We start from the raw sequence: 12299 nt of genomic DNA on the forward strand, positions 1-12299 counted from the left end.
ATGCAGCATATCGATTATAAATTTGATTAACAATAATCCAGATTAAAAATATTAATATATAGCATTAATTCAATTAGAATTTAAACTGTTATGATTTTATAATCATAATAAATACACTTGTACAATATTAGGTATATAAATTCAAATAATTCTAATCATTAATCAAAGACACGATTTATATTGAGTAATCTTTTGACTATAATATATATTATAGTGACTATATATATTATATAAGTTATATGTATATAAATATAGATCAATATATTATATATAAATGGAGGGAAATGGCACGGCTATTTCCATGGCCATGTAATAAACAGCTATTTATACGTATAATACGTATATATACTTATCGTCATAAATATAAGTATACGGATTAATATTTCATGCTTTTTTGTTATTTGAATAATGTAATAAATATAAAGATATGGTTTACTTAAGTTATGATCTATATATATAAAAACGAATGTATGTCTGTGTGTGTGTGTGTGTGTGTGTTGTGTTGTGTGTGTGTGTGTGTGTGTGTGTGTGTGTGTGTGTGTTTGTGTTTGTGTGTGTTTGTGTGTTTGTCCTTCATGCATTACCACACCATTTATCCGATTGCCATGAAACTTTGGGAAGTTGTTTAATACACTCCCGCGAAGGTTTGTGGCATATGTGAAGATCACCATTTCCCCCCTTTCAAAAATATATTTATATATGGATTAAGACTTTTATGTCCAACAGATGGCGCTAACTTCCGACGACCTAAGTTTGCTTTTCTGTGAGGCATTATGCTTTTCTGTGAGAATGGACTAAAGCAGATCATTTTCTACCTATCTATATAAATAAAATATAACGTTTGTTTGTTCCTACCGATTCCTTTGAAATTTTGACACAACGTTGCATTCGAATACGCACGTGTTTTTATATAATATACATGTCGAAACTCCCCCTACTGGGGGGAGATAAACGGGATTAAGGTTTACAGTGAAGAACTCCGCTTCTATTTATACTATTTTACACGCGATTTTTTTGCGTTTTTAATTGCGTTTTAATAGGTTACGTCAACATAATATACACTAAAAAGGGATTTTTCGATATTCCCTAGCGGGGAGAGGGACAGGATTAAGGCTTACTGTGAAGAACTCGGCTTCTATTTATTCTATTTTACATGCGGTTTTTTGCGTTTTTAATTGCGTTTTAATAGGTTACGTCAACAGAATATACACTAAAAAGGGATTTTTCGATATTCCCTAGCGGGGAGAGGGACAGGATTAAGGCTTACTGTGAAGAATTCGGCTTCTATTTATTCTATTTTACATGCGGTTTTTTGCGTTTTTAATTGCGTTTTAATAGGTTACGTCAACAGAATATACACTAAAAAGGGATTTTTCGATATTCCCTAGCGGGGAGAGGGACAGGATTAAGGCTTACTGTGAAGAACTCGGCTTCTATTTATTCTATTTTACATGCGGTTTTTTGCGTTTTTAATTGCGTTTTAATAGGTTACGTCAACAGAATATACACTAAAAAGGAATTTTTCGATATTTCCTTGCGGGGGAGAGGGACAGGATTAAGGCTTACTGTGAAGAACTCGGCTTCTATTATATTATTTTAGATGCGTTGTTGATTGCGTTTTAATAGGATACGTCAAGAGAATGTACACTAAGAAGGGATTTTTTGAAATTCCTCCCACGGGGGAAATGTTATACATTTATAATAGATACATTTTGAGCCACAACAACGTGTGGCCGGGTCAGCTAGTATTATATAAAAAGAAAGAAATATTTCTATAAATTATAGAAATTTTTAAATATTCAAAAAATATAATGATTATCGATACAATTAATTATTACGGTTCTGAATTTTTTCATTATATCCAGAATTACTAAAACAATTTTATTATTATTTATAAATAATATATATTATTATAATGAATATTTAAGGATTTTATTAGAAAACGGATGTTATAAAACAGATACTGTATTTTATTATACTGATATTATTAAAATAATTCATATTTTATGTTAATATAAAAAGCTTTAAATGATCTATTGTAGAGTTTTTAAAATGCATTTATTTTAACGTTTGATTATACAGTAGAGCGTCGATAAGTGGAACGTCGGTAAGTGGAATGGCCGGAAAGTGGAACGATTTTCAGTCGGACTGTGTCGTGTTGAATCGAATGTTTTTGATACTAAATTTACTTTAAAGTATAATTTTCATGTTTTTTATATTCTTTAATATATTTATTTTGTTTGTACAAAATGCAGAAATAATTTTTAACGATACGATAGCCTCGATGATTATTATAAACATTTTCGTTAGGCTTAAAATCGACGAAAATTCAACACGAAGCGACACGCAACAGAGAAAAATTCAACAGGAAGCGATACGCAACGGAGAAAAATTTGAACATCGGACAGGTTAATGTATTTTTTCGTACAAAGTCGGAAACTGGAACAAATCATTAACTGGAAGGACCCCAGTCCCCAATTGGTTCCACTTATCGACGCTCTGCTGTAAGTAGAAAAACATCATTCTTAATTTAACTTGTCATAAAAGTAATTTAAAGTGTTTAAATTAATCTGAATTAGATCTACTTGTGAAGATTGATGAATAAAACAAAATATTACTACTGCATTGCTTTCCAATTTCATTTTTGTTATTACTGTTGTAGTATTCATACGATTTCTATAGTTCATTAATTTTATTTTAGATTATATTAATTAATACTAAATTCGTAGTAACGACTTATCTTCATTGTACCAAGTAAAAATCCGTCTTTGCTCCATTGGACGTCACCCGCTGCATTTTCGACAAGACACTGAAATTCAACTGTTTCCCCTTCGATTGCTTCTTTATCTTGTGGTTTAATTCGAAAATACTGTTGCTCGTATCGATTTGCTGAAATAGATATAAACAATTCCATTATTTTTTAAATAAAATATTTATAATTATACAAGAAAATTCTCTAAAATATTATCGTATAGGATGGCTCATAAATAATAGTGCGTTAAAAATATCGTATTTTTGGGAAAATTTAGAATATTAATGGAATACATTGTATTAGCAATGTATACATGAGAAACTTTAATGATATACTGCATATGAAACCTAGCCGACTTGTCTCCGGGCCGCTTGCAGCTCTCCGATGATTCTAACTCGCACTATGTTTCATTAAAAACACAGATACTTAATGCTTGTTTCACACAATTAAGATATAGGTCCATCATAATTACCATCGATAATTTCAACAAACAGTCTGGATTTAAACACATGATAACTACGTGTATGAAACTTTAAATATAATTATTGCCACCAGAGTTGCTGCGACCCACTTCTCCGTGCAAGATCTTAGGGTTGTTATTGCAAAGTGTCTTTGATAAAGAACGGTAATTTTATGACGTATCCAGCGTTGCCAAGTTAGTAGATGTTCTACTAAATCTCGTAGATTGAAACGTTTGTTTCTTTCTCAGTAGTTGCGACCCACGGATTTGAGTTCACCAGGCCTGCTGTATATCTACGTTTTAATAGAATAAGATATTCAAATATCATATTATAAAGAGATATATTTTAAATAGAACATAATTTTAGACTAGTTATTTAGACGTGATACTTTGAACAGTTGTGCTAATCTGTGTTTTGGCAAATGCGCGAACTGCATATTTATTCATTCATACAAACGCATTTATCAATTCTTCTCACCGCGAAGTTGTTACGTTTTTCCATAGTTCTAACCTTTCACTATTTGGGAATTTTGAACTCTAAACTATCAAAATAATTATCAATTAATAACATGACACGTAACTCAATTTATAATCAAAATATTAATCATATTAATAATAATAAATAACTGCCCTATTAATAATAAATTTTACTTGTACTTCTGAGCCACACAGTATATATACTGTCAGAGAATAATTTTTTTTATTAACTTTAAAAATATTAAAACTCCCTTATAGATTAATTATTTGTATAGTTTTGTTAGTCCAAAAATAATCTAATTAGTTCAAGCTGAACCAATGAAAATGGATAAAATATATAACTCATAAATTTAGAAATTATATAAAATTCATAAATTTTCTAGATTTTTTCCCGTATATTTGAGGTTAACATAGTTTTTAAATTGAATTATTAAAGACAATAAAACTGCGGAGTGTATATATTCAATAAGATACAATATATAAACTCAGTAATAAAATTTTTCATTTTATAAAAAAGAAAAATAATATAAAAAAAATTCTTAAATTATTTTCGTAACAAAGTTTTAGTAATCAAATAAGCGGTCATTCATAAATATTTTAAAACTTCTTACAGTTATAATAAAATTAAATAAAATTAATATTATTAAATAATTTTTTGAGGGTAAAAACTCGCATAAAATTTTTTCAAAATTATTATTGTACATAAAAATTTTATTCATTTCTGATAAACTAAGAAAAGAATTTAGAAAATAAGTGAATTAATTCTTAAATTTAAATATTAGTGATAAAATTTCACAATTTTCTAAGGAAAAAAAAAAGGTTTTATTTATTAAAGTTCGCTTTTTCTAAAGGTCAAATGATAAAAATTATTTATTTAAGAAATTTTTAAAGAAACGTAATACATAATTTAAAAGTTTGTTTATCTAAGAAAAAATTAAATTTTATAATTTTATTATTAAATTGTCGGCTATTATATAAATTAAATATTTGTAAAATTATCAATCGTATTCATGCACTTCATATGCACTATTATTCATTTAAATTAAGATTATTCACTTTTAACTGAAGTCTTAATGAGAATATATGTTTTTTACATAAATTATAAGCAACAATATTTATAATAAACTTTAAAAACTGTATTAAAGTTTATAAATTTCTAAAACATTTTTGTATATAAATATTATATATTTCTTAAAGTAAGTCCATAACAAAATAAAAATTTTTATATAAAAAGTTACTTTTAAAAGTTTTCAAATAATATTAAAAAAGTTTTTATTATTTTTCAAATGTATATAATACAAAACAATATATAAACATATTAGATAACTTTTTATGTATTTTTCTTTATTTATTTGACACTTATTAAAGGGTATTATAAAAATTATTTTAAAAAAATATTAGTTTAATATTTAATAATTTATTTGTTATGTAATAATTTTAGAATGTAAATTTGTATTAAATTGTATTTAAATAAATAATTATAAATAAATCGATATTTTTACATGTTCCCGTAGATGTTCCCGTCATAAAATTGAAATAACAATAAAAAGAATATAAGAAATTAAAATAATAAATTATGTTTCTCTTATATATGTTTCTAAGTATGAGCTACAGAAATTTAAGTAATACTGTTATAATATATTATAATAATTATAAAATTTATGTATATATATATATACATAATAATATATATCTATTATATATATATATATATATGTAAAAGATATATAAAAATAATATATATATTATTTTTATATATCTTTTTTATTTATGGTAGAAACTATCATGCAGGGTAATGGTGTGCTCGGATAATCGAAAAGCACAGAATTCGTAATTATAGTACTGTATTTTCATTTATTTGACAACACAGTCGTAATTAACATAACTAGAAAATAAAAAATTCATATAAAGTAATTACATATAAAAACTTTAAGCTAAATTGTTTAAAATTGATTTGTAATTTGTAGATTGCATACAAATGAATGTAGAATAACAAGAAACCGGTTGATTGAATCTCCGATTGATTGCCCTGGTTAATGGAGTTTCTACTGTACAGTATAATAACATATATAATTCGTCGAGCTTATGAAAATGTTATAATCTATATACTATGCCGAAACTTTAAAAATTGATGAGGATATAAAAAATAATAATAGCAACATCATTATATCAAGTATAATATATATATACATGTAGTTAAACATAAGAAGAAAAATATTCTTTATATATAAATTTATTTTTATAATAAATATTCATTATCATTCCAATTGCTCTTATGCTTTAATATAATAAATGATACTACAGACTCCAAATTGCACTGTAATATATTTTCTTATAATAATCAATGTTCTATATATTTTTTATCATTTAAGATGATTTATTCATTCAATAAGAATGTATTATTTTATGCAATGTCTATTGTATTTATATAGAATCCATAAATGAATTTACTATTACTGACATAAATATAGTCTTTTTGGTTTAATAAGAACAAACGAACACAATTTGGAAAATTACATTCCACATACATTAGTGCACTGTACATAGTGCTCAATACAATATCCTTGTAAATTTGATATTCTATTTATTCAATATACAGGGTGGACTAAAAGTCAGTCCTTACACCGTTTTAGAGAGTAAATTTCTTTCTGTTGATTACTTTATTACTTAAAAACGTTGCCAAAATTGTTTAAAATGACATTATTCTTGTTTAATACACAAATTACAGTTCTTTAACAAAGTATAACTAAAATCCTCGCAAGAGCGATTCTTCTGGTTAAGTGATTTTTGGGGCCACCTGAATAATTGTAAAACTATTGCTGATTATACAAATAAAACTATAAATAATATTTGTTGATAAAAAATAGTTTTAATATTTCCAAAATATTAAAGTTTTACCTTTGTAATTTATTCAAATTATTTATTCTGAAATCCAATTGCTCCATTAATCAATAATTCAGAACGGATAGACTGAATATTGTGAATTTTTCTTTTAAGTATCGGTTTCATGAACCCTCATATTGTTAGAAAAGTTACTATTTTTTGCAATCGATTTATCTGACATTTTTGAGTAAACAAAAAAGTCACTTTAGGTATATATAGTGACTTTTAGAAAAATTGGAATTCTGATAGTTGTCTGGAAAGTGTAGCTTACTTTTAAATGCAAACAGATTTTTTGCTGAAAGATGGAAGTTCACTATAAATGCTTTGTTGGGTATGAAGTATAGGCTGTGCGTGAGTGTACAAGTGAATTGGTGGATGAATAAGGTTTTTCGTTTTTTAAGTAGTGACTTTGTTTGCTATGTAGTCTATTTTGTAAATAACAAGACAAAAAAAGTCGTAACCTTTGTCAAAATGCTGGAAACAAGACCGGAATACTTTATGTATAAAAACTGTATCTTAATCTTATGAAAGAATTACGCTTACTTTTTAAAAATAAAATCGAATGATTATTTACAATTTTTAATATACATATTTCATATACACATAAATTTATATTTAGGACCCTGAAGAAACAATGTCATTCCTGAATTGCTAGTCTTACGAAAAAATAAATCCGTGATCAATCTGGTCAGTTTTTTTCTTCCCGGTGGTCAATGGTCAACTTTCATGTCAAATAAATAAGATAAAATCTTCCAGTCAGAATTATCAATTCTAGACAATGATGGAACTTGAAAGAGAAAAATTGATTCGCATTCTAAATACACACACATGCACACACGCACACACGCACGCACGCGCATATATATAATCAAATATATTCTAAAATGCTAAATATATTGATTAGAAGTTTTATAGTAAACTTAATATAACTTTTATTGATGATATAATAATAAATAATAAATTAATTAATCAAATTAACTTGTTTATACTGTAAAGAAAGAATATAAAATTATAAGTGTTAAATTATCGCATTATTATATACACATATTATTTAGATAGAAAGCAAGAAAACTTAACACTGATATGATATGAATGTACCCTATCAAAACTAATGATGAGTGCGATATCGTTCATTCATCGACAGAAGTAAGTTTGCTTGACCTAATCCTCTTCTTCGAGAGATATGTCAACCAGCAAGATAGTCACTTGAAGCCCATCCGAAAATCGAAACAGGTCCATTCTGGCAAGAAGCCAAAATCATCAATGCTCGATTACCTGGCAAACTATGCCAAAACATGTAGTTCGCTCTTAATTTGAAGATTGTAAGATCTTGTTAATAATTAAAAATTTATAAGATTTCCTAATAAATTTTTATTTGAAAGAAAACTTTCTAACAGATGGAACTTAACTTTATTTAATCTAATTTTTAACTGAAAAAGTAAATTCAATCTTCTATTGATCAATTTTTAGTATTATTTATGTATTTATAAGTCAAGTTCAATTAAACATTTTTTAAATATGTTAAATATTACTAATTTTAAACACTCTATAACGCGATCCATTTTATATTTAACTTTCAAAAACTAAATCTAATTACATAAAAAAAATAATAAAGAAAGATATTCTAACTTCTCGTATGTTTGCTCTTAAAAATATAATGATAAAAATACTTTAAATTTCTTTTGTACTGTGTATTATACTAGTGTTTTATTTTTTTTATACAGAGCACAGAAAATGTGTATTATTAGTGGTTGGGGCAACCCGGACACAAGATATATTTTAGTCTGTGTCATGAGACTCATTAGAGAAAACTTTTTATAGAATTTAATATTCCAATCAATGATGTAGGACATTAAAAATGTAACTTTTTTCCAAACAAATAAAAAAATCGAATAACTGTGCGGCGTCCAGTATTTCCCCCGAGGCACGGGGCAATAATGGACAGTACTTGGGGCAACAATGGAAAGCTAGAATGTAGCCAAAATTTTACAAAAGAAAAACAAAATAAAGAAATGAAATGATTTATTTATACATATTTATAACTCAAATACGATAGATTCTTCTATTTATAAAAAAGAGAATAAACATCTCAAATATTAAATCACTACACTTTTAGGTTCGTTATGGTTAGGTACTGTTCCTGACCATAGAATGCCTAAAATTGTAAAGTATTATGAGGAAAACCAAGTAAATATACCATAAAATAAATCCCAAGACAATTCTAGACTCTAAATTTATGTCCAGATGACCATGTTTGATTCTAATTAGCTTTGGAAAGAAGCGTTACCCTATATCTACAACAGGTATTTAGCAGACAAAAGAGCACGAACGTAACGACGTGAGGTGATTCATTACAACATGGTGATAGGAACCATGCAGCAACATGACAGTCCTACTAACCAATTAATTTTTACAATATTTAGTATTCGGCTTTTTCCTGTTTCCGGGATTGTCCCAGTTCCCACTAATAAATGTTATATTTATTCTGTAATAATAAAATATAAAGATAAATAATTATTGAAAACTTTTTTGTATTGAAGTTATGTATTTGAAAAAAAATATTATCAGCAGAATAATTTAAAAGAACAGAAAAATAATGTTTTCTTAACATGACTTTTCATTTATACGTTTTATTTTTACTTAATTTAACTCAGTGATCCGTATTAAAATAATAAATTAATGATTTCATTTCTATGATCATTATGATCAAAAACTAAGTTTACAGTAATATAAAACAGGTTATAGTTTTAGATTAAAGGATAGCCCAAAGTTCAGTTAAGCAACATGATAAAAAGTGAATTAACTCGGTTAACTGAATATTTATGTGTATAAAAGAATAAAAACTCAAAATAAAATAAATGAACTTCAAACGTTTATCATTTCTTGGGGAATAAAATTGTTAATTTACTTAAAATGAGATTTAAAATATTTACCGTCATCAGAAAAGAAGTAATAGAAAAATGTTTTCAAGAAAAGTAGTCTAATTGTTTAATCTTCATTCAAGTCATCAATTTAATCTGCAAATTATCCGACGCGATAATTACATTCACGACACATAAATCTATTATTACAATTTAAGAGAAACGATTATCGTTTGTGAGTTTACATTCAAAACTAGAAAATTAAAACAATTTGAATTTCAATCTCTTCTACTCATCTCTTTATTGTATTACAGGACATCTTTAGAAATGTTCACTTGTAAGAATAAATGATCTTATTCAATTTTTCAGGATTTATTTTTTTATTTTAAAGTCTCTGAAAACATTAATTGTGAAAATCATTATACTTACAAGTTAGTTGAATAAGTAAAACTGCAATTACATTCTAGTAAATTAATGTAAAGATTTATTTAAAATTACTTTTTTAATTTATTTTTTTTAAATATCAATATTATTCAATCAGTATTAAGTAGGAAATTTAGAAATAGATTTCTGAATCTTTAATTTCAATTTATTTACAAAAAAAAAAAATGAAGCATTCATTTAATCATTAAAGAAAAATTTATTTTAATACTTAATATTACAAAATAACATCTTTATATTCTAATAATTAGGTGTTAATAATTATAAAATTATTTTCATTTATTTCATTATCTTATTTGCAATAAAGATCTAATCTTATTTCAAGAAGCACTCTTCAGTGTAACTGACGTACGCAGTGTCTTAAGGGTTAAAACATTACAAAACTTAAATAACGAATTAATATATAAATAAACGAATAAAAATGTAAGGTATTGTATTCATCTATTGAGTGTTATTCATCTGTTAAAAATTCATTAAAATTTTCTTATTCAATTGTACGATGATATTGATAAATAAACGTATTTATTTATAATAAAATTTATCTAAAGAGAAAAATAATGTTAATATACTTTATAATTTTTTCTTAATCTAATCATTTAATCGTGTAACTTATAGTTTCTTTAGATTCCAGAGAAAAATAAAAAGAATTTATCTCTAATTTTATTGATTTTACGATGTTTTAAAATTATATTCTAGATGCAAATTTAAAAGAAACAGTTAATGTTTATATAAATGTAAAAAAAAATTATATAAAATTTTGTTTATTTTGCCGTTATAATTCAAAATGGATCAATTTAAATGCTTTATATTGGCACAAATATAAAGGTATTCAACGGATTTAAGCAAAATTTACATTCATTCATGGGGCTATTAAGAAACAAAACCGCTGTAGTTTCACTTATTTATTTTGAATTAAATCCAAGATAACTGTTTTGTTCTGTGACATTAAAATAAATAATGGTAATTTATATGTTTCTGGCTTATTTCTATAGAATATTATGCATACAGTAAGTTCTATTAACAACTATTTACAATTCTAAATAACACAAATGACTATACTGAATAGAATTACTCAGATGAAGATATCACAAAGTTTAAATTTCTAAACATTAAAATCTATTAATCTTAACCCTCTAAATATTCCTGTCACATTATATACAGTGTGAGATAATAATAAAATCATAAATGTTAAAGTTTATAATAATTTTTAATTTGGATTTTGTTAATTATAAAGAAATAGCTTATAAATCTGAAATGCCATTTTTATTTTTGTAATAGTGCTTAATTAAAGAAACCACTATTTAAATTTTAATAAAGTTTTACTAAAACAGAGCCACTAAATAACTTAATTTAAACTATTTCACTTAAAAATTTTTCAATTTTACTGCGGTGCATTGCGTCAAAACTTTTCATAATGGTGTTTGACCAAAATTGATTTTAAATTTGTTGCAATATAATTACATCTTATCTTCGTATATAGTTCATTATATATTTTTTTAACCGAAAATAGTTATCAAGCAAGAAATCCCAACGACTAACAAAGATACATAGTTGTATTTCGATTTAGCACTATCATTTATTCGCTTCTGAAATTTGCAGTAAATTCAGTGTGGCGATAAACTGAAGTACCTTCAAATAATGTGAAGTCCTGGTAATGTGGTCTTCACACAGTTTTGAGTTTGAGTTTAAAAGTAATATGATTTGGCAATAAAATAAATTTATCAATGCAAAATCGCACATAGTAATTTATAGATACTAAAGGGCTCTCTATTAAATACTTATGGGGAGGATCCAATTACAAGTACTCATTGGGTTCTTTGGGAGTATGATACTATTAAGGTGCTGTATGTAGTTGACTGTATTTATAAAATTATTTTAGAACGGTTAAAAATCGATAAAATAATCTTAGTTAACTGACTTTTGAGACACAATATTATTATGTAATTTCTGTTTATTGTGCTATATCTGTTGGATAGTGTTTGAAATTAAACTAATTATATTTATAAAGGTGTAGAGTACATTTTCCAGAGAAAATGTGAAAAATAAGCTTAAAAATCATTGATACAAACTGAAAATTAGAAATGTTTAGTATGTTTAAGGGTTAGATACAGAATATGCCAATCATCTTAGAAGAGTGGGTTCATTACGTGTCTTGTTATGACTGACTGCTCCAATATTAACTGCGCAGATAATCATTATTTTGTCTTCTACAGCTGTGGTTCGAATATGGATTTTTGATATCAACTAAGTAGTTAGAATATGTTAAAGAGCACGGAAAAATCTGTAAAATTTGAACCTGGTAAAAATTAAAGGTTTTATTTAATTTATATTTGTTATACACAATATTTAATAAGACAAATGGCTTTTTTAATTATATTTAACTCATTAAAAATATTTTGATATTTATATGGGTGAGCTCTATAAT

General features: G+C 25.7%; 1 protein-coding gene across 1 annotated transcript in view; it reads right to left on the reverse strand.

The window, feature by feature from the left end:
• Positions 1-12299, reverse strand: part of LOC136979553 (synaptogenesis protein syg-2-like) — a 270903-nt gene that overhangs the window by 140473 nt on the left and 118131 nt on the right. Inside the window, exon 2 of the mRNA XM_067275556.1 lies at positions 2752-2889. Coding sequence (XP_067131657.1) covers positions 2752-2889 — 138 coding nt within the window. The remainder of the gene's footprint in view (positions 1-2751; positions 2890-12299) is intronic.

This window comes from Centruroides vittatus, unplaced genomic scaffold (genome assembly GCF_030686945.1).
Source record: "Centruroides vittatus isolate TY-2023 unplaced genomic scaffold, ASM3068694v2 contig_628, whole genome shotgun sequence".
Lineage (NCBI taxonomy): Eukaryota > Metazoa > Arthropoda > Arachnida > Scorpiones > Buthidae > Centruroides > Centruroides vittatus.